The sequence below is a fragment of the Podarcis cretensis genome, assembly GCF_951804945.1.
Source record: "Podarcis cretensis genome assembly, chromosome: 2".
NCBI lineage: Eukaryota > Metazoa > Chordata > Lepidosauria > Squamata > Lacertidae > Podarcis > Podarcis cretensis.
This window is the reverse complement of record NC_137171.1, coordinates 22,876,707-22,900,429: the sequence shown is the minus strand read 5'-3', so window position 1 is coordinate 22,900,429 and position 23,723 is coordinate 22,876,707. Positions and strand designations below refer to the sequence as shown.

The following is a 23,723-nucleotide window of genomic DNA, read 5'->3' as shown; positions in this document are numbered from 1 at the left end:
TCTTTGTTCTTGAGTCCTCGTAGATTGGGCATACCAGTAAGTAGTAGAGTAAGTCTTCAGGCACATTACCTCCACATGGGCAAACTCTTTCTTCATAGGGGAATTTGAAATTATGTTTCGCGTGGATTTGCACTGTGTTTATTTTTAGAACTCCCAGAATGCATTGGCTCATATTTTAGTGTGGTATGCAAAGGAGTGAGAGCCTCTTGGGCGGCAGAGCATGATCCCATGGATGCCATGTTGGGGACATCCAACGGTAAAAATACCTGGTGTAATGTCCGAGATTGTAGAGTATGCAGACAGAAATGAATGTGAATAGATCAGAATCAGTGTCATCGATCTCATGCATGTGAACCTCTTTCGGAAAGATTTGAAGAATGTGTAAATAGGGGGAAAGCATCATTGTATAGAAATGACGGCAATATATTATTTTTATATGATAGATATAAAGACCAATTGGGAAACTATGTCTCTAGGGTGCTATTCCACGACTGCAGAAGTTGTGAATACCACAGCAATATGTACAGGCTTGTTTTTATGGATGTTTCTTGCCCAGCTAGCAGCCTCAGCAGCTTGTTAGGAACCTGTTAGGAGTTGTTTTGTTGCCCAGTGATCTGAGAATTTACTGCCTTGAATAATGTGGTATCATCTTCAGTGCTGGCCATCTTGATATTTCATCCTTGATTTCAGGTGACTCATGATAAGATTGATAGCAATGATTCAAAAATAATTGCCCCTCTTTTAGTTCTGTTCATAATTAAAATACTTTTGTTTATTCCTTCCTATCCTCTTACTCATGTCTGCTACGTATTCCTTTTGTGCATTAGAGACTGTCTTCAGTAATCCTCTCTGTAAGCTCTCCCACCTAACCAAAATATACAGCTCCCTTTATGTAAAACATGTATCTGGGAAAAGTTGTAGTCCAACCCTCTTCCCATGTAATCGTTTCAGTGTTCAAAGGTTGTGTTTTTTTAATGTGGGAGTGCATACAAATTCAACCTTTCTTCTTCTCCCACTCTCCCCAATGGGATTTTTCAGAATGTGTAATTTGGTTATTAATCATGTTTGCTAAATGCAGGAATAACAATGTGCTTAACTGTTGAGCTAAAATAAGAAATATAGTGGCTTTCTTTATAGAAGAAGGTGCACGTAATTAAAATATATACAACACCTGTTGACTTAAATTCAGAAAGAAATTATCATTTATATTTTCATACTATTGATGTTTCAGCACCTTTTGATTTCAGGATGTTCATCTTGCATTTTAAAGTGCCCTTCAGGTAATACTATGTACATAAATAGTTCCTATCTTTCACAGATGAAACAACTAAGATGGTTCCCAGCCTGAATGTTGGTTCTTCCACTGAAGCACTTTTGTCTGATCCAGAAAACAGCTGTAGCAATGTACTAAATTCCATGCAGGATGAATCAATGAAGGCTTCTGATGAAGTGGAAAATATTGAAGGAGGATCCCAGAGCTCAGAGGAGCTAGGTAAAAATAAAGCAGTCTGTCTTTAGAGTAGCTCAGGCATAGGCAAACTCGACCCTCTAGATGTTTTGAGACTACAATTCCCATCATCCCTGACCACTGGTCCTGTTAGCTAAGGATGATGGGGTTGTAGTCCCAAAACATCTGGAGGGCTGAGTTTGCCTATGCCTGGAGTAGCTGATTGCTGCTCCTAAAATGACACGTTTCAGCAATATCTGTACTAATTGGCCTTTCTGTCTCCTGTTTAAGTGGGTGGTTTGTTTTGGTTTTTGACAGGGGATAGATCTAACAGTGAACGAAGTGAATCTCCAAACACTGGAAGAGGCACGCCGGGTTCAACACGAATGGTCACCAGGTTACGAAATCCGGATAGCAAACTCAGCCAGCTGAAAAGTCAGCAAGTTGCTGCTGCTGCACATGAAGCAAATAAGCTATTTAAAGAAGGCAAAGAGGTTTGTGTTAATTTTGCAGACTTTTTACTGCAGAAATACTCCTGTTCACAGAAAGCAAAATGAAGGTGGTCACCTGGTGGCTTCTACTGGGTGGCGAAAATTAACAGCACAATCTTATTCATGGCTATTCAAAAGTCAGCTCTATTGATTTTAACAGAACCTACTCCTGGGTATAAGTAGAGTTTGTTTCTTTAGGAAAATCAACTTTGAAGACAAGTTTATCCTTAGCCTAAGTTCTTACAGTCAGAGCCTATTTCATCCTGTGCATGTATTTATAGATTAAGAGCTGCATTTTCTAATCCTCAACATTACATTCCCTAAAGATAACAGGGATTGGGCTAACACTAAAATCTAAGACCAAAGGTTGTAATTTTTAAAAATTTGTGTGCATTTTGTTTTTTATTTCAATAAGGTCCTTGTGGTTAATTCCCAAGGAGAAATCTCCCGACTGAACACGAAGAAAGAAATAGTGATGAAAGGAAACATCAGCAATTATTTCAAACTAGGCCAAGAAGGGAAGTACCGTGTGTACCACAATCAATATGCCACCAATTCTTTTGCTTTGAACAAGCATCAGCACCGGGAAGATCATGACAAGAGGCGACACCTCTCTCACAAATTTTGTCTGAGTCCTGCTGGAGAGTTCAAATGGAATGGCTCTGTCCACGGGTCAAAGGTTCTCACGATATCCACCCTGAGATTAACAATAATTCAGCTAGAGAACAACATCCCATCCTCATTCCTTCACCCCAACTGGGCTTCCCACAGGTGAATATAGTTGTGATTTTCATCATTTTTAATGCAGTGGTTTCTAAAATTATATAGGTTGGATCCAGACTTTCTCCTGTATGAACCATTTGTGCAGGAACCTGCAAAAGAGCTTCCCTGCTGGCGGAAGCAGTGGGGGGAGCGGCACAATAGTTTTTACCTATTGCTCGTTTCCCTCAGGAACACTTTCCATGCTGTCTGCAGGCTTTTCAGGGGCACAGGTTGCTACGTGAGAAGCTGGAATTTGCTAAATAAATAAATGCCCTGCTCCCTTTTTCTGAGCATAAGTTAGTATACAGCTTGTAAGTTAGTATAAGTTAAGCACCATCAACTTGCAGGGTAGCTGAAGAAGATGAGTTTACTGTAAAAGTTGACAGGGTGGAAATGGAAAAAAAGAAGGGAAATTGATGTAGTTGTCTCAGTTGCATGCACTTAGGCTTTGTTGCAGGCTGAATTACAGTGGTACCTCGGGTTACATATGCTTCAGGTTACATACGCTTCAGGTTACAGACTCCGCTAACCCAGAAATAGTGCTTCAGGTTAAGAACTTTGCTTCAGGATGAGAACAGAAATCGGGCTCCGGCAACGCGGCAGCAGGAGGAGGCCCCATTAGCTAAAGTGGTGCTTCAGGTTAAGAACAGTTTCAGGTTAAGTATGGACCTCCAGAACGAATTAAGTACTTAACCCGAGGTCCCACTGTATAGCACAAATAATTTGCTATATCCTCATAGAAACACTTTGAGGAGGGATTTTAATGAAGAGAGATAGTGTTTTATAATATATAATAGATAATTTATACCTCGCCCATCTGGCTGGGTTTCCCCTGCCACTCTGGGCAGTTTTGTTTTAAAGTATGCTATTGACGTAGCATTTATCCTACTGTATGCAGCAAATGCTGATAATATTTTTGTCACCTGTAGGTCTAATTGGATCAAGGCTGTGCAGATGTGTAGTAAACCTAGAGAATTTGCATTGGCTTTAGCTATATTGGAATGTGCAATCAAGCCAGTTGTCATGCTGCCAATCTGGAGGGAGTCCTTGGGACACACCAGGTAAGATGTCTGAATGAGTGAAAAACATAAGTCTACATTAAAATATGTGCAAGTACTGTACTGGAGAATTTTAACACCATTTTAGCACTGAAAATTCACGGGCACAATTTTTGCAATATGTTCGCCACCTGGAAGTTGCCTCATGTCAGTTAATCAGCAATGGAAAAACTACTTTGAAAGTTCAACAACAGTGTACTTTAAATGCTCTTGACTCAACTGCATTCGCTGTTTGTACAGCAGCGTGCAGCTGTTTGTGTATTTGTAGTATAACTGGCCCAAAAGAATGTGTATCTTGCGATTAGGTTGCGCAGAATGACAGCTATTGAAAGAGAAGAAAAGGAAAAAGTGAAAAAGAAGGAAAGAAAACAAGAGGAAGAAGAAACCATGCAGCAAGCAACATGGGTGAAATACACATTTCCTATCAAACATCAGGTACAGTTTCTGCATAGTAATCTTAAGTATATGTTTTTAGCAGATTTCTGCTCTTCCTTTATTAAATTTAAAAGGCTGTATGGGGTTGGGTGTGGTTTTTTTTAACATGGAGAGTAATAGGATCGATGAAAAGAGAGAACTTGAGACTGACTTGTGTGTCTTGGCCATTGTTTAATTGGATATTAGTCCATGATGGGTTGTAATCTTACTCAGGTGATAGAAGAGAGATTTCACCAAACATCTTTGATACTGTATGTGCATAGGATGTGATTTACATATCCCAGTTCCAAGTGTAAGAGAAATTTGAGACAGGTCAAGATCCCATGTACTCCATCTATTCAATGAAGATGATTTCCTTTTCCTTCTAGCCCCATGACAAAAAAAGCCTAAAAACAAAATATAGTAGCATTTATCTATTAAGAGCTATCCATAACAATCACTAAGAAGTCTATGTGGAACCCTTTGATAAGCCCTTCTAAAAAAAAAAAAGGCCTGAGTAGCTGCATAGATACACCCCTAGTATTCTTTGTGTGGAAATCGCGGTTCTAGGAACCCAACTGGTCATGGCAAATCTGCATCCCTAAAATGTTGTTGCTTTTCTATGTGCATTACTGTTGGGAGCAGAGGCTAGTTCTAGTAGTGTGCTCAGTCCTTTTTCATGCATTTATGTTGCAGATCTGTGTTGTAGCCACAGTTTAAGCAGTTTCCTGCAGCGTTTGTTGAAAAGCCATCTTTTATTTTTGTAATTGTATATAAGCTTTTAAAGTAAATTTATTATTTTAAAATGTGTCTGTGATGCTTTACAGGTTTGGAAACAAAAAGGAGAAGAATATAGAGTAACAGGGTATGGTGGATGGATCTGGATTAGTAAAACTCATGTTCATAGATTTGTACCAAGATTACCAGGAAATACTAATGTCAATTACAGGAAATTACTACCAGGTGAGTGTAAAATATCTTTGCTTTGAAATAATTTTTACTGTTAGTTACTGCATCATAAACAGGCCTTCTCAGCACTATAGTCAAACCTCAGTTCTCGAACAGCTCCGTTTTTTAACGTTTTGGGATACTCAAATGCATTCATGTATTTCTTCATTCTAAGTTTTGAGTATTCTGTTGTAAGAATTTTGTCTTTTTAATTACAGTTATATTTCTGAGTTCAAAATGCTGTGTTTTGGTGCAAGAATCAATACATTTGAATACTTTCGTTACACACCGTAACTTAATTCTCACTTTAATCCATGCACCCTGAGAGCTTGAAAAGGTGGCATAGAAATCTCATAAATAAATATACGTGTCCTTTTTTAACCAGCAAAAAGTGAAACTACTACCATCCCAGAAAAACAGTGTGAACTGGATAAAAGGAAAACTCCAGCAAAAGTGAAGGTCGAGCATGGTTCTTCGAAAGAAAAGATAAAACACTTCCGTGAGCCACACAAGAAGGACCAAAAAGAAACTGAAAATTCCGAGACCACAAAGAGAGCTCAAACCAAGGAAGAAAATGAACTGCATGAAGAAAAATCTGAAATCAAACATTTTGAAAAATCAGATCATGCAAAAGAAGGTATTAAGCATTTAAGGCATATGGGTGGGTGGGTGAGTATTTAGGTTTACACGGATTAATTCTGTTTAGCAGAATGTATGTGTGCTTATGTAAATCTGAGAACAATCCGGGGGGGGGGGCATTAAAAAAAAAAATCTGAAACTGTGGATGTCGGATACTAAAGTCCCGTTGACACATTCACCTGCATACATATGGAAGCCACTTCCCATTGCTGTGGTCACACATAGTTGTGATGTGTATGAATGGAACCATGTGGGTTAGGCGAAACAGGTCGGAAAGACCCAGTAATTACCAAAATGTCTTACTGAATTTAAATTGTTCTTCACAGAGAAGAAAGAAATTGGTGAAGGTGATAAAGACATCAAGGAAGAATCTATGGAGGTTGATGAAGTGAAAGTGGATACCTCCACAAAATATGAGGAAGCCCCAATCAATGTGGATTTAATCAACGTCAGTGAGAGTTTCCACTTAAGGACATTTTACAAAAGGAAAGTAAAATCATCAAAACTCGATGGACTGCTTGAAAGGAGAGTAAAACAGTTTACACTTGAGGAAAAGCAGCGACTAGAAAGAATAAAGCTCAAATCTGGTTCTAACTCTTCAGGCTGTAAATTGTTGAGGCAACAGGAGAGTGAGGATGACCTACAGTTACCTAAAGCAGGGGATGAGAAGCAAGTAGATTTGACATCCCAAAGCAGAATTGATACTTCAGATACAAATCAAATGGAAGATCCTGTTAAAGACCGCTTGTCACCTAGCAATCGCCACTTTACCAAAACCAGTGAATCAGTCCAATCTTTGCCTTGCTTGAATAGGCTTTTAGAGGGAGAAGCAGATGCAACTTCAGTTCAGTGTCCAGATACTCAAAATTTGAAAGCAAAGGATAGTAATGAAAGTGTTTCTGAATCCATGGATACGGATAACCCTCAAGTGCAGAGTAAGGAGAAAAGCACTGACTGTTTGAAAACAGAAGACCCTAAACCAATAGAAAACAAAGAAACAACAACATCTGGTATTTTAGAGGACAATGCAAAATGTTTGGAGCAAGCAAATACTGAGTCTCAGTGCGGAAATGTTATTCGGCCAATGGTAACTGAAAGCAGCTGTGAAGGAGTCACTTCATCTTCAACCGAGATAGGAAATGAAGTGTTAACATCTGAAAAACATGACTGTGAGTCTGCAGAAGCTTGTAGGTTAGAAAATCATCCCAGCATGGTATCTCTGCAAGCAAAAGAGAGTCTTGTGAAAAACATTGCAGATGCATCCGAACCCAAAATTGCATTAAATCCAAAGCAGACTCTCGGGGGCCTAAAATCACTGCATACTGAGCTAATTTCAGAAAAGGCATTTGAAGCCCAAATTCCTGACGTGATTGGAGAAAATATTATTGATGAGGTGGTGAAGACTAAAATCACTGAAACAAATGGTGAAAAGCAAGACCAGGAGAAGTGTGTCCCACCGAGTTCCATCAACAAGTGTTTTGATCAGATTAAGAGTATTGCTGACAAAAATAATAATAAAAACGGGGAATTGAATACACAAACAGAAAAGGGGAAGTCAGCAGCATTTCAGATTAATGGGAAAGACACTGATTTTAAAGTATTACCTAATGAAGAGTGCTTAAAGAGAGAGACACTTGCACAAACTGAGAGTGGCGTTGACTCGAAAATCAATAATATTAGCAAAAGCAACCCTCTGGTCAAATCATTTTCTTCTAACGAATCTCTAAAACCATTTATGAATGGTGATATTGCAGTGGAAGATGCAAATGATAATTTGGTCAGTAAGTTAGGTGTACAGAGTTCTGTGGGTGGTGATTCTAGAGACAATGATTTGCCTCAAGATAATATGTCTCAGTCTAATCAAAATACTGGAAGAAAGCAGTGTTCTCCTGAAAGGTCTAGCCTTGTTGATGACACATCTATCACATCTCTCCATTCCTCCAGTGAAAACAATATATATAATGAAACCGAATGCATGGAGATTGAACCACCTTGTGTTACGAAAACTGCTCCATCACCTGTAATTTCCTGTGAGGAATCTAGCTTGAGTAATGACTTTGCTGATCAGAATGGATTACCGATAAGCAACAAAATCGAAAGCGTCAACGGAGAAAGTGCAGTAAAAGCCGTTGTTACGGAAGTGACCACCACGTCAACTGTTTCTACAGAATCCAAAACTACTTATAAAGTATCGGGATTGTCAGCCATCAAGGAAGATAGGGAAAGTGGGGTATCATCCATGGAAAACTGTTCTGTATCCACTGTAACCACCACCATGACCACCACGACCACTGTAAGAAAACTAACCTCTCCCACTACAGATAGCAATACTGACGTCATTTCTGTAAAGGAGCATAGCAAAACTGTGGTAACAGCAACAGTGACGGATTCCTTGACTACTGCAGCGGGAACCTTGGTGACTTCTATGACAGTCAGCAAGGAATATTCCACAAGGGACAAAGTGAAGCTCATGAAATTTTCAAGGCCGAAAAAAACTCGTTCTGGAACAGCCTTGCCATCTTACCGGAAGTTTGTTACCAAAAGCAGTAAAAAGAGCATATTTGTTTTGCCCAATGACGACTTGAAGAAGCTAGCAAGAAGAGGAGGGATCAGAGAGGTTCCCTGTTTCAACTATACTGCGAAGCCTGCTTTGGATATTTGGCCATATCCATCCCCGAGACCAACGTTTGGTATCACTTGGAGGTACAGTGCTAACAGCTCTTTAAAATCATTTGGGTGGGAGAACATGTCTTCGTACAAATGGTAGGCGTGTTATAATCCAGCATGAAAATTCGGCACTTCAGGTGTTATCCCTTTTAAATATTAAACCAACATTTTTTTGGTCCTCCATATTTGAGGATATTTGAGCTGAATTTACCTAGCAGGAATGTTCGTTTCCCAGGTATGCTCAATTTAAAAGGTTACCCTGCTTCCAGGCTTAAAGTTTTGTGTACTGTCAAAGACTAGGATCAGTATTGAAGGGTGGGAAACAGCCAGTGTACATATGGCAGCTTTGCATCTACCATGCAGCGGGGTGAAGAGTTAGGGCAGATGATACACTGTTGGCATGTACATTCCTAGTCTTATATGCGTTGAATAAATTCTCCTTAAGACACAAGAACCTATATGGAGGTGTCTTGAAAGCCTGACCTGACGATTGCGATTTGAATCAGTTAAAATGGGTGTAGCAAAAATGATTTGATATTCTGTAAAAACAGATTGTTTAGTTATCTGCGAGACAAAATATTTTAGGTTACAAAGTTGCCTTGATCTAGATTATTAAATAGGGGAGGGACACAGGTGGTGCTGTGGTCTAAACCACTGAGCCTCTTGGGCTTGCTGATCAGAAGCTTGGCGGTTCAAATCCGCACGATGGAGTGAGCTCCCATTGCTTTGCCCCAGCTTCTGCCAACCTAGCAGTTTGAAAGCACACCAGTGCAAGCAGATAAATAGGTATCACTGCGACAGGAAGGTGAATGGCGTTTCCGTGTGCTCTGGTTTCCATAATGGTGTCCCATTGCGCCCGAAGTGGTTTAGTCATGCTGGCCTCATGACCCGCAAAGCTGCGGACAGACACCAGCTCCCTCGGCCTGAAAAGTGAGATGAGCACTACACCCCATAGTCAAGCATTTCTATACTGCTTGACTATAATAAAAACTCAAAGCAGTTAAATGCATTTCTGTTTGGTGCAATGGGACTTTCCCTTCCTTCCCTCGCATGCGGCCCCCAAGTTGGGGTGTTGGGAGGGACTACAGCAAAGTCTGATTGCATGACGTTGGATGTCACCCAATACCTTACATATTTGTAGAAAAAAGTCAGCTATTATGTGGACCTCTGTTCCAGAAATATTTTGGACCTATTTAGTTCATTCTAAAAACTTGCATGAAGCAAGATCCAATATATGATAGCACAGGCCTGTATAATGAGTACCACAGATTTTTGTAATTTATATGAAAATACACTTCACTTTTAGCTGTAAATTAAGAAGCTTTGCCTTATCTCTGAGAACTATGGCATTTAGACCATCTGCTTTGTAAAATTAGAAGTGATTTACATGACTTCCTTTATTATTATTTTTCTAGATACCGACTGCAAACTGTAAAATCTTTGGCAGGGGTTAGCCTTATGTTGAGGTTACTCTGGGCATGTCTGAAATGGGATGACATGGCTGCTAAACCCCCACCTGGTGGAGGAACTACACGTACAGGTAGATATTTTAGGAATACTTAATTTTGCTAATTTATAAAAACATTGCTGGTTAAATATTATTTCAGAACTTGTAATATGCATTACAAACTAGAGTCTTTTGAAGCAAAAGGGGTTTGTTTTTTTATTTGCTTTTTTCCTAAGAAAGTTTATCATGGATGGATCCATGATAACCTCTGTCATATTCACTAGACCCTTCTCAGTCTGGTTTCCAGTTTGGCACTGAAATTTCCTTCCTCCTAAGCAATCTTCATCAGGAGATTTGGGGAGGGTGAGGTCTGGCTATGCTGATTATCCCCTTGGAATCATTTGAGATGAGAACTGGAGTCATTGTATTTCACTGGTTCCATTCCTTCCTGGCAATAAATACTCCCTTCCAACTCTACAATTCCATGATTCTGTGATTCCATGTGGTATGCGTGTCTTTAAGTGGAACAGGGAATGTAAGTCACATTGAGCACAGATTCAGGTGTAACATTCCCAGTCGACCAAACTATGGGTTGTATCCAGTGAAGTCATCCTGTTAGTGCAAGGACTTCCACCTGTGCAACAATACTTCCTCTCCCCTCCCCCCCCCCGAGTTTGCTCTGAAGGGTTGGAGGAAACCCAAAACTGATTTGGGGGGGGGCACAGCTGGTGTGCAACGAGAGGTAGAAAACGTTGCATTGTGCAGGTGGAAGTCCTTGCACTGTCAGGGCAACGTCATTGGATACATTGGACACAAGCTCAGATGCTCCTTCTGTCTGTACTTGACTACAGAGGAGACTTCCTGCTTTATTAAACCACAGTTACTTTGAGGTCTAAACCAGAAAACTGTGTTTTAGTATTCTCTACAAACAGATATCAAAATGTGGTTTGCAATCGTGATTTACAAAGAACCTTAAACCAGTTACCTGTGTCAGACATCATGGGGACACTGTAGTTTAGCAAACTGGAAAGTTTTCTCTTTCTAATTATAGAATAATAAGTTTTAACTGAAAATAAATCTGGACTGTTTTTTAACAAAATGCCAATATTTCAACCATGTTATTTGAGAATAAGTTGTTCCAGAATTTGTGGAGAAACATTTCTTACTAGACTTGCAATTGAAACTTTTGAAATGAATGTTTGTAGACACATCAGAAACGGAAATAACAACAACTGAAATAATCAAGCGAAGAGATGTTGGACCATATGGAATTCGATCGGAGTACTGTGTACGGAAAATTATTTGTCCGATTGGTGTTCCAGAGGCCCCCAAAGGTAAGCATGAATATAAAATTCCCAAGTTACTTATAGAGGAGTATGTGACTTTAGGGGGACGCTATCAGATACTTAAACTGAATATTAATTTTTCTTCTGTTCCTGCAGAAACTCCTACGCCTCAGAGGAAAGGGCTTCGATCAAGTGCATTGCGACCCAAAAGGCCAGAAACTCCAAAACAAACTGGCCCTGTTATAATTGAAACCTGGGTAGCGGAGGAGGAATTAGAACTATGGGAAATAAAAGCATTTTCTGAAAGGTAATCTAACAGCTTAAAATTAAGCTCTTTGACTTGCTTTTTGAACGTATTTAGATGTGTAAATATCCTGTTGGGTGTGGATTTAATATCTAAAATAGTAAGTTTAAAGCTGCAAAATTATTTTGAACTATGTGTGCACTCTAGTAAGTAGAAACAAAAGTACACTTTACACCATCAAATAGATATACCTTCCGTTGGCATGCCCTGCTGTCAGTTAATGGAAAACTGGGAAACCAGAGATATGAAGCCAAATATTTGGTTGGCTAATTGCAATCAGTATGTGAATTTGAAACACTTAAGGGTGGTATCTATTGTTGAGCAAGCGGAAGACCGCTCCCCCTCCATGACTTTCTACCCAAAATCCTCTCCAGGAGATTGGGAGAACCTGACATTTTGGGTGATTCAGTGCAGGCAGAGGAAAAGGGAGAAACTTGCCTTCTGCTTGTGCAACATCAGATACGACTCCCAACACTTTAAACTGTGCAGTCCTCTTTTTGTTCCCCAGCCATTTGTTGCTCTAGCTGTTTTGCATACTGTTTCCTATTCATTCCCTCCCTGGTCTCTGTATTCCTTTCGCCTTTACCCCTGCTTTTGTCAGCTTCATGACATCTCTGTACAGTTTCAATATTTTTAGCTTTCTACATAGTCAATGGACGCGGGTGGCGCTGTGGGTAAAACCTCAGCGCCTAGGACTTGCCGATCGTCAGGTCGGCGGTTCGAATCCCCGCGGCGGGGTGCACTCCCGTCGCTCGGTCCCAGCGCCTGCCAACCTAGCAGTTCAAAAGCACCCCCGGGTGCAAGTAGATAAATAGGGACCGCTTACCAGCGGGAAGGTAAACGGTGTTCCGTGTGCTGCGCTGGCTCGCCAGATGCAGCTTGTCACGCTGGCCACGTGACCCGGAACTGTCTGCGGACAGCACTGGCCCCCGGCCTCTTAAGCGAGATGGGCGCGCAACCCCAGAGTCAGACACGACTGGCCCGTACGGGCAAGGGTACCTTTACCTTTACCTTTACATAGTCAATACACCTACTTTCTGATATCCCTTTACACTCAACTTCTTAAACTTCAACCTTTCTTGTCTCATCATGGCAACAGTGCTGTGTGTCCTTACATTGTATGTTTTTCATGGTTTCTGTTGCAACTTGGGTTCTGCTTTTCTTCACATCAGGCCTCTTTATTGACATTTATCCCTGCCAGCCACCCGGTGCACGTTCAGTATATTCCATCTGGGCTTCCCCCTCCCCCAGCACACACACGCACTCTTTTTGGACAATGCCCCCCACCCCTTTGCCTTTTTTGCTTATCCACACAGTTCTGTCTCCTTTCAGATTTAAGCTCAGTCCGTTCTCACTGAAGCTCCCTGGGATGCTCCACAGGAGAAAGAGGAGGGAAGTGATTTTTGCCAATTCAGGAGACCCTCTAGAAAAAATTGTAGAAGGTGGTCTGGTGGCTGCAGGGAAAGGGGGAAATAAAATGAAAATCACCCTCTTCTCCCCTTCAGTGCAAGCCTTTGCTGATTCTCAGTCTCTTCTGCAAACAGAAGTACAACTCTGGATCCAACCCATAGAGTTTCTCTTGTAAAAGTGCATAAACTGTGAGAATGTTCATGGGAGCTGCATGCCATTAAACAGACAGAAGGTGACAGCCAGATTTAAGAAAGTTCACACATAAGCAGGCCTATATGCAACAGGGCGGCACTAGAAAATTTCTGGAAATTAGATGTAGCATTTCAGTAACACTGAGAATTGGTTCCTATCACATAAAAAGGGCTGTTGGTATAAAATGCATGTTTTGTAGTAATTTGCAATGCCCAGTAGTGATTTTCTGTTCATCTCTTTGACAGAGTGGAGAAGGAAAAGGCACAAGCAGTTGAGCAACAGGCTAAGGTTAGTGAACAGAAGAAGGCTGAGGAATTCAAGGCCCAAATGGAGGCTCAACTAAAACAACAGCGATTGGCTGCCCAGCAGGTGGGGTAGCTCTTGGTAGTCCCGCCTGTTGAAGTTTGCATTGCTTGCATTTGTGCATCCTAAAATAAACATGGAAGTGTCTCTTTCTTACACAGAATTGTTCAAATGTTTTCATTTGAGTAAATATTTCCATATCCCTATCGGAAAAACTAGATTGCGATACTAAAATTAATCATTTGATGTGCTCTTAATATTACACATACAGTGGGAATTTGATTCTCTCCTTCAGGGTTGTGTTTCAGTCTTACAAAAGTGTCAGGGTAGATGTTGCTAAGATACCTAAATAACCTAGATCTTGTGGAAGTAAGGTTTGACATCCTGCTAAGTATAGAATCGGAGATGCTTCCATGTTGGAATGAAAACTAAATTATTAATTTGTATAAATCGGTATTTTAAAAAGTGGATACACCTTCAGTCTCCTAATTCTGATGCATGCATGCAGTCATAAAAATCTGTAACTTTTCCTGTTTGCCCAGTAAAGAATGGTGTCACCACTGCAAAGTTATTTCAATACTTATTCTTCTTTTTAAACATCTCATTCATTATTTATTTTTTGGAAAACTTATGTCTATCTCTCTCAACAAAATGTCCACTCAGGGTAGCTAATGATGAATTAAGATGCAACCCTATTTATTTATTTATTTATTTTCCTTGCTTGCTTTATATATTTTAGTACATTTGACTTTCAAAACAAAAGACATTATAATAAAAACCAAACCCATATTCATACAAAAATAAGACAAATGAAAAGGGTAGCACCCACGGAGGGAAGGCAACTCAAAAATGTCCACCAAAATAATAGTTTCTTCAGTGACTGCTTAAAATTTCTTAATGACAAGTGTGAGTTCATATTACAAAGCCATTCTTTCTGCTTTAGATAGCTGATACAATGTCGCTCCAGTTAAAAAGGAAAAAACCCCAACCAATTCCCCTTTTCTCTAAAAATGTGTTATTTTTATAGCAAATCATTGTGTATATGAGGGGCATGTAACAAATAGAAATACAACCAAGCACTGTAGTGATTACAGCTATTCAAATTGTTAAAAACCACTTAATAATGAGAATGAAGATAATATTTCTTTCAGATTTTTAGTCTACCTTAAATTGATCTTTCTTAAATTGATTTGGTTAATGTTTAGTTATGAACCACCTTTCTGTACATTATTGAACATTAAATAATGTAATTAGAAAAGGCTATTTACTTGAAGTTAAGTTTTGAAAGAATTGCTTTATATAGGTTGGTTTTCTGTTAATATAACCTGGCCTTCCCCCCGCCAAAAAAAATTTAAACACAAACCCTGTACAACACATTTTTAAATAAGGTGGAATTCAGCATCATTCTAAGGCAAACAGTGTCTGTGCAAGCATATCAGCTTCACATATGGAACAATCTTCCCCTGCATGCTGTTCTGGGGTGTTTTCCCAACCCAACCCCAATTTTGAGGGTGCAGGATCTCTTACATGAAATCCTAAAGCAGATCAGTATTATTACCAGCTACAGGTTACAAATGACACCCCCTAGCGGTCGTAGCAAGAGGAGAGATTCAAAGCAAAGGCATCCTGCTTTGTAGCTCGCGTCTCCTAGCTGCTACGGTACACCAGATCCGATCTAGTCAGACTTTCAGCAGATAATAGCTTGGCACTTGTGAACACTTGTTCTTTGGAAGCCGCCTTATTGCTAGCTCTGTCTGCAAATACAGTGGCGTCTCATGTTTGAAAATTCTTGCATTTGAAATGACTTTCACGCGAAGCACGTGGTACAGACATACACCTACTTGCAAGTCCGGCTGTGTTTAACGTGACTTGCTTTCCAATGAGCATTCATAAGATCACAGCAGCCTTAGTGTGCTTTTTTAACATAGGGTGAGAGGGTTGATATTGTAGAGCGGACTAGTGGTAGCTTTTCTTCATTTTACCCCTCTGCTTAACTCCTTTAGAAGCGACTGGAGCAACAGAAGCAGTTGCCTGCCGTGTGTGGCGCCGCTACAGCTACGACTACTAGCGGTACGGCAACCACCGTCTCCACTCCTCAGAAAGTTATGGTTGGCCCACTGCCACGCTCTATTCCTAGTGGAACCAAAGTGGTGCTTGCTACTAAAGTGGGATCTCCAGCTACAGTAACATTCCAGCAGAACAAGAACTTTCACCAGACTTTTGCTACCTGGGTTAAACAAGGCCAGTCTTCATCAGGTAAATGAGTTAGTTTAAAAAAAAAAAAAAAAAAAAAAGGCGGAGAATCTTCACCCTTTAAAAACAAAACACATATAACCAAATTTTTACTTGTACTATTAGAGGTGGTTCATATGCCCAGGCATCTCTTAGCCATGATCTCCAGCGGGGTAGGGGACCGCTGATAAGCTTGTAGCTGGGAAGCAGTCACACAAAATATATAAAACCTAATCGATGCTCTCTTCAGCTACATCCTTGAACGGGGAAGGAAGACTTTTTTTCTGTTAAAAGCTGTAGTTGTGGGTTAACACATTTGTCAACATGGGGTATGGGGTGTGCCTCAACTGCTTTATAAAGGCATAAACTGGTTTAGGCCAAGGCTCATTCATCGAGCCTAGTACTCCTGTCTCCTCAAGAGAACAGTCACGTTTCACAGGGAAGCTCAAAGCAATGCATGGTGGTGATGGGGAAAGCTTACCCCTATATTTTGATACTCAAAAAGGTATGTTGCCTCTGTCATAAAGGTTTGAAATAGCTGTCATGGCTAGCAGCAGTTTATAGATTTAATTCATGTACGGATGTCACCATTCCTTGTGGTAATGAATTGAGTTGCATGAAGCAGCCCTTCTGTTTCATCTGTCCTGAAAATTTTCACTGGACGAACTGAAGTACTGTAAAGATGGGGCTTGTTTTTTTAAAGAAGCATTTCTTTATCCACTGTTGCGACCAATCAATATTTTATAATCTTCATAAGAAAGTGCCAGCTTTTAAGACCTTTCCTTGTCGAAGAGACATTATTTAGAGCACACAGCATTTTAAAGGCAACCATGCCATAGGTTTCTACAATGCTGCGATGATACTTGCTGCTAGTGGCCTGTCTCAAGAAAACAGAAACTGACCACCATTCCTGTTTTGTTAGCCACAAGCACAACTGCTACATCGGCAACAACTATTTCCAGCAGTGGTCAGACTTTCCAGATTGCAAGCAGCCCAGTGACTATGGCAGGCAAAGTGATAACAAAGCTGCCTCTACCAGCAAATAGCAAGATAGTTGCTGTTAACGTCCCAGCCACTCAAGGAGGTAGGAGAACGCCGTTGCAGTTTGAACTCTTTTCTTTCTTGCTCATTCCATTTATGAATCGCTTTTTCATAAAGCATCACAAAGCGATTTCAACAATGAAAACATCAAAACATGCATGCAAATGCAAACTGGAATTAAAAATAAATAAATAAATACCCGCTTAAAAGACTTTTTAGAAAAAGGAGGTCTTCAGCAGGGGCCAAAAAGACAATAGAGACAGTGCCTGTCTGGTATGTAATGCAAGAAGGTTCCAAAGACATATTTTCCTAGGAAAATTGAGTGGTCACATTTCTAGCTTTTTAAAGTTTCTCCAGTGGGAATTTGTTCCTGCTTGAAATGATCTATCTTTGATATCCCTTTGCTGACCTACATAATGTTCCACATTATCAGCTTTTGAAGACTTTAGTGAAAAAAACCTACTCTCAAGCTTAATAGAAGGGCTGCATATGCCTTTCAGTATGTTGGGAAATGGTTATATTAGAGAGTTCCCAGGCTTTTACTTTTATTGCAGTTGACCATGGAAAGGCTTTGCTGGTTGAGTACACTGTGTTGCAGCAGTTCCACGCCTACTTTCAGGACTAACTTTGACGGCATGCTAGTTAATACCAGTACGAAACTGAACAGAGGTGTTAGCTGGGGATTTGGAGCACCATGTGCCAAATACGCAGTTGACACCCAGCAGGCTCACTTGCTTGCTCTTTCTCTCCCCCACCCCCCACCCCCCAAAAAAAATCCATCTGAATTGAGAGAAGCTGTGAAAGTGCTAGACCAGTACCTGGAGACATGATTGGCTGAATACGGGCTGACCAACTGAATCCTGATAAGATGGAGGTGCTATGGGAAGTTGGTTCCCAAGTTCAGGAATTTGGAAGACAAGACAGTTCTGGGTGATATAGCACCCTGAAGGGACGGGTTCTTCTCATTTCTAAGATAACACTCAGAGCAGAGGTAGCTTCAGTGGCCAATCCAACCAGATACTGCACTATACCTGTGTGCTAGTGGGCTCAATTCAAGTGGTTCTACTGGTGTACAAAGCCCTAAAAGGCTTTAGGCCCAATTACTTACAGGAATGCCTTTTGTACAAGTAATGCCTTGTGCTTTCATATCTGCAGGGGAGGCCCTGCTAGTGGTCCCATCAGCTGGAATATGTGGGTCGGTCACATGATATAGGAGATACAGGATTTTCTTTGCATTGAGGCTCCCTTTGTAGCATTCTCTCCCCAAGGGAGCTCAGTTTCCCCCCTCTTCTACAGTTTCAGAAACCAATTAAAGACTTACCTATGCGTTTGAGTTTTGTCTTTGCTATCTGGAGAGATACAGATGTAACGTGTAGACTTTCTTTATGGTAGTTAAACAATTAAGAGAGAACCATGGGATCATGCACTGCCTTTCCCCTCCAACGAGTGAATTCTTTCTTCTGTCTTAACCATGATAAAGGAATACATTTAGCAAGGAATCTGGTTGGCCAAAATACTGGTTGCCAAAATACCATTTCTCTAGGGAAGATCGAAAGATGTCTGTGCCAGATTAGAATTGATAGGTGTATCCTTCGTGCCGTTCCCGATTTCTCAGTTGAAGAAGGAGCTGTCATTATGCTCGCAGGTTTTCTACAAGATGTGTCTGTTAAATCATTTTTAAACCCAAACTAAGACCTGCTCTTCTGCTTTAACTCCCTTGTAAACTTTCAAATTTTAGAACTATTCTCAGCGACTAATATTGCTTATTTTCTTTAGCGGTGTACAAGTTTGAGGCATAGTGTGGTTCTTATTTAAGTGAACATGTGTCAATTCTCCCTACTGCACACCAGTACAAACCCTCCTGAATGTGGGTTCATTCTTTAGAGACCTGTATAAATATTCTGCAGGGTGAGTCACATCACCTAAAACAAGAGGGTGTTAATCTTTTACTTAGTAATGTTTTTAAATTGATGAATACTTTTCCCAAATAGGTGTAGTTCAAGTGCAGCAGAAAGTGTTGGGTATCATTCCATCAACTACTGGATCAAACCAACAAACATTTACTTCATTCCAGCCGAGGACAGCAACTGTAACTATTAGGCCAAATAACACAGGGACGGTGTGTACAACGAGTGCTTCACAAGTAAGATTGTTGTTGTTGTTTAAGATTAATGATCTTGTAGTTTTGTAATAAGGTTGCTCTTGGACTCCATTTGAGATGGCGTTTAATCTAGAAACTATTTACAGTGCCAGAACTCGGACCTAAAAATCTGAAATCTAAACCTCGGATTTCATACAATTGTTGGTTTTCTTAAGAGACACTCATTGGCGCAGTTTGCGCATAACACCAAGCCAGCATCCTGGACCAAAGCTTGCATCCGCTGCACTTTTCTTCTCCTCCAGCACTACCTGGGGCTAAGCCACGGTTGCTGTAGGAACCTGCATGTTTCTGCTAAGTCATGGCCTGGCTGAGCATTATGCACGAACTAGACCATTGTCTACTTTTGTCACTTATCTCTCAGTAGATCTTTACCATGGGGACTTGCTTTAAATCAGCTGGCTTCTGGGCCGGTTCAGGTCTCCTTGCTACCCATGTTTGAAGAATGCCCCAAGGGATTTTTTCTTTTATGGGTCCTCTTGCGTGTTTCTCTTGGTCAGTCTGTCGTTTCTTCCAGTTTTTTCTTAATACATACGTGATTTCATTTTTCATAGCGCTGGAGTTTTATTATTGTTGCAAATGTTTGGGTTGCACTACATAAATAAAACTTCATGAAAAGAAATATGAATGGAGATGTTTGAAGAACGGTGGATTAACCAGAGAAAAAGTAATGCAGTTTGAGCCTTAAAAAGGCTTTTGAAAAGTGTTTTGGATAAATAAAAAGCTTAGGGGGGAAAAAACCCAAAGTAAAAATTTCTCGTTATATTGTTATATATTGTTACATTTTATATTTAACTTTGGGGGATGTTTTGCTTTTTTCAACTTTTTGCTTACCTGATCAACAGTTTTTAAAAAATGGTTTCTTAAAAGTGTTTTGTTTTGTTTTCCATATACGAGTCACAATATGTATAGACATAAGTTTTGCCTTTTCTGCCTTTACCCTTAGTTCAAGAAAAATTTCACTGTTTTCCTTTGTAACTTGTGTAGGTAATGGCTGGGACACCTCTCCGGCCTGGGATGACAGTCATAAGGACCCCACTTCAGCAATCAGCATTAGGAAAGACCATCATTCGGACACCTGTCGTGGTACAGCAAGGTATTCTTCCAACTAGTAGGTTAATTTTGATTTTTAAACCTCCAGTATTTGAAATCCATGACTTTTTTATTCATTTAAAAAAAGAAAAAGAAGTATCATCAACACTAATTCAGGGTTTTTGCTTTAAATTACCGATAAAACTTAAACATTTCGGGCCAGTCAGCTGAATAATACTAAAAAGAAAGCACTATGCCTTTTGCTACTTATTTTTGTTTCTGAATCACAAATACGATAAATACTCTGGCTGGTATTCAGATTGTTCTTAGGTTCAGACAAGGTGCTTCTGCTAGACAATAGGAATCTTTGCCTTCTTTTTTGTGGTTAGAAAAGCTGAGATCCACTGCAGACTGCACTGAAGGCTTCTTTTTCAGAAACACGAGTCCAAACCCTTCTTGGACTTCCATAACTAGTTCCTGTACATCCTGGCTTCTATCAAGAGTGGCTAAGCTTCGGCCCTTCAGATACAGTTGGGCTACAACTCCTATTATCCCTGGCCATTGGCTGTGCTGTTGGAAATTGAAGTCCAGCAACATCCAGAGGACCAAAGCTTAGCCACGTTGGCATATATTATAACTAAGCTGCAGAATGAGGAAAAGGTAATACTAGGCTGCATTTTTTTTCATGGCTTTGAAGAGACATGGAGGCACACGACTGGTCAATAGACCCAGTGATTTTACTGGTCAATGGAACTTGGTAGATGGGAGGGAGAAGCAGCCTTGGAATTCTTTTTCGCAGAGGCTTCTTGTGTTGGGAACAGCTTCTTAATAATACAAATGATATGTCCATGCAGGCCAGACCCAGCAAGTAGTGACCCAGATAATCAGAGGTCAGCCTGTTTCCACAGCAGTGTCTAGCGCTACCACCGTTTCTGCAAATCCAAAGGTAGTGACAACTCCAGGAGCCCCTTTGCAGCACATGCAGCCGCAAGCTGCATCACCACACCCACCTCGTCCTCAACAGGGTCAGGTGAAACTTACAATGGCGCAGCTCACGCAGCTCACACAAGGACAGGTAAGCTTTCGTGATGTTTGTTGTGTGGCGATGATTTGCCTTTCCTTGCACGTGCAATGTCAATTTAAAGCAGGCATCTTCTGAGTTAATAACTGCATCTACTACATTTTTGTAAGAAGTTTGGAACAGATTCATCATAAGCTAAGGTTCCTCTCCCACGTGAGGTAAATGGGTTGCTCTCAAATGATATGTTTAGTTTCTGTTGCATTATTGTTGAAAAACTTTTCTTTCTTTCTTTTTGTTTTTTTAATGATTTCCAGTTTTACAGTCATTTTAACATTTCAAAACTCAGAAAGAGGAGGAAGTCTAATTTTGAAATGTTAAAATGACTGTAAAACTATTGAAATGTATATGAAAATCTCTCTCTCTCTCTCTCTCTCTCTCTCTCTCACACACACACACACACACACACACACACACACGCATAAAAAACATTTCAAAACTTTGCTTCCTTCCACCTATTTCTGCGGTTCCTTATATTTATTTTTATCATTTCCTGCATATTCTAAATTAACAACTTATTCTTTTATTCATCTACTTAAATTATTTACTCTTATGAAACTGCAGGTTATTACAATAATGCTGCCAGTGTCTTTCTCTGTTTACAAATTATTTGTACATATTCAATAAACCATTTCCATCCATTCTTATTTTTCTAGTAAATTTCACCATCTCTGCATAATCCATAAGTTTTTGTATCCATTCTTCTTTCGTCGGACCTTCTTCTTTCCATTTTGGAGCAAATAACATCATTGCTGCTGTAGTCGCATATATGAATAAATTTCTATACCGTTTTGGTAGTTCTACCCCTATAATTCCCAAAAGAAAGGCTGCTGTTTTTTGTTTGTTTGTTTGTTTGTTTTAAAACAAATGTTATTTTAAACATCTTTTTCAATTCAATATATATCATTTCCCAGTAAGCTTTGTTGTTGAAAAACTTTTCAATTTCCCCCCCCCCCCCTTTATTTGCAACAACTTACAGGTGTGGTAAATTATTTTTCAGAAAAGACTGCTCTTTTAAATAACCAAATGCCAGAGCTTGTGGGTGAAATCTTATCCACTAGCGGTGGAAGGGATCCTCTCTCCTCCCTGCAGCTCCTGTGTATTCGATCAAGATTTTCTCTGAAAGGTTGGGGGGGCCTCCGGGAGTAAATTGTGGGTGGGTGATTGCAGGGAAGAGAAGGGGACGCACCAACATTGGGTGTCACCAACCATTCCGGCTGGAAAGTTCATTACACAGTGCAAGCCCTTGATATACTCCATTGGGATCTTTTGTGGGTATTGACTTTTACATTTCCTCCACTTTTAGGGTGGCAGTCAAGGTTTGACTGTGGTGATTCAAGGGCAAGGTCAAACCACTGGGCAATTGCAGTTGATCCCGCAGGGTGTCACGGTAATACCAGGACCAGGACAACAACTAATGCAAGCAGCTATGCCAAATGGTACAATCCAGCGGTTTCTTTTCACCCCACTTCCACCAGCAGCAGCAGCAGCTACTGCAGCTAGTACTACTACAACTACAGTTTCCACCTCAACACCAGGTAGGGTTGTTTTTTCATATGTATATATATATATATATATATATATATATATATTAAATGGAAACAAATGCATTTCAGCTTTGAAAGAAAAGTAGTTTTTCTTAGGGAATGCTTTTCGGGCTTAGAAATGCTGAAGCCTTGTGGTGGCTTCTTAGAGAAGGAAAGCTGCTCCTCAGATTGTTGTTAGTATGGCTCTGAAGGTAAGTCCTGCTTTTTATCTTCCCAGCTGCAGGAGAACAGAAGCAAACTTCTCAAGCACAGACCCAAACACAGCCAGCGCCAGAGCTTCCTCCTCCACCTCCTCCTCCTCCTCCTCCTGAACCCCAGCCGCCTCAGAGTCAGCTCCAAGGCCAGTCTCAGGGGCAACCCCAGAGTATTCAGCCTCAGCCTCCAGCTCAGACGCAGCCTACTCAATCTCCGCCTCGGGCTGAAGCCCAGGCAGCCACCGAAGCTCAGCCTCCAGCTTCACTTCCATGCCCAGTCATCTCCGAAGCACAGCCTCCAGTATCGCAACCAACCGTAACTCCAGCCGCTGCTCAGACTCCACCCCAGAGCCTTCCGCAAGGGCAGCCTTTAGCTCAAGTTCAAAGCCAGGCCCAGTCAGGAGTACACCCACAGACCCCGCCCAAAGTTCAGATGATTCAGCCAGCTCAGGTCCAGACTCCAGCGCCACAGCACGTCCCCATGCAGCCGCATCCTTCGATCCAAATCCAGACTTCGCAGCCCCAGGTTCCAACTTCGGTTCAAACTCTGCCCCCCACACCAAACGTAAATCAAGTTACCGTGCAATCTCCACATCCTCAGCTGCAAATCCAGCCACCGCAGACTAAGGTGATCACAGTCCCGCAGCTTCAGCAGCAAGTCCAGGTGTTCTCTCAGCTCCAGTCCCATGTTGTGGCTCAGATACAGGCCCAGCAAGGTGGTCTGCCTCAGCAAATTAAACTTCAGTTGCCTATTCAGATTCAGCAAGCCGGCCCGGTGCAAGCTCATCAGATCCAGAACGTGGTAACTGTTCAAGCGGCCAGCGTTCAAGAGCAACTGCAAAGGGTTCAGCAGCTCAGAGAGCAGCAGCAGAAGAAAAAACAGCAGCATATTGAAATTAAACGTGAGCACTCCCTCCAGGCTTCTAATCAGAGTGACATTATCCAGAAACAGGTACACTTATCCAAAGACATTATCACTCCTGTTCTTGGCCGTCAAGCTATATGCATGTGAATCCTTTGGCCTGTGCATTTGGTTTAAATCTTAGGGGTCTTTCCTTATTAAACTATATTGC

The 23,723-nt window shown here is 40.8% G+C and overlaps 1 protein-coding gene across 11 annotated transcripts in view; it reads left to right on the top strand.

Annotated features, from left to right (window-relative positions):
* BPTF (bromodomain PHD finger transcription factor) overlaps positions 1-23,723 on the top strand; it is a 63,922-nt gene that overhangs the window by 22,892 nt on the left and 17,307 nt on the right. For 4 of the 11 annotated variants that reach the window (XM_079965312.1, XM_079965311.1, XM_079965302.1 and 1 more), the window contains 19 exons: positions 1,319-1,492; positions 1,739-1,941; positions 2,354-2,709; positions 3,630-3,761; positions 4,064-4,193; positions 5,000-5,135; positions 5,506-5,757; positions 6,086-8,462; positions 9,842-9,966; positions 11,079-11,207; positions 11,316-11,466; positions 13,311-13,434; positions 15,372-15,624; positions 16,523-16,684; positions 18,633-18,784; positions 19,787-19,910; positions 20,686-20,906; positions 22,216-22,447; positions 22,674-23,602. In XM_079965312.1, the coding sequence (XP_079821438.1) occupies positions 1,319-1,492; positions 1,739-1,941; positions 2,354-2,709; positions 3,630-3,761; positions 4,064-4,193; positions 5,000-5,135; positions 5,506-5,757; positions 6,086-8,462; positions 9,842-9,966; positions 11,079-11,207; positions 11,316-11,466; positions 13,311-13,434; positions 15,372-15,624; positions 16,523-16,684; positions 18,633-18,784; positions 19,787-19,910; positions 20,686-20,906; positions 22,216-22,447; positions 22,674-23,602 (6,362 nt within the window). The remainder of the gene's footprint in view (positions 1-1,318; positions 1,493-1,738; positions 1,942-2,353; positions 2,710-3,629; positions 3,762-4,063; positions 4,194-4,999; positions 5,136-5,505; positions 5,758-6,085; positions 8,463-9,841; positions 9,967-11,078; positions 11,208-11,315; positions 11,467-13,310; positions 13,435-15,371; positions 15,625-16,522; positions 16,685-18,632; positions 18,785-19,786; positions 19,911-20,685; positions 20,907-22,215; positions 22,448-22,673; positions 23,603-23,723) is intronic. The other 7 variants (XM_079965304.1, XM_079965303.1, XM_079965309.1 and 4 more) reach the window with 6 other exon arrangements.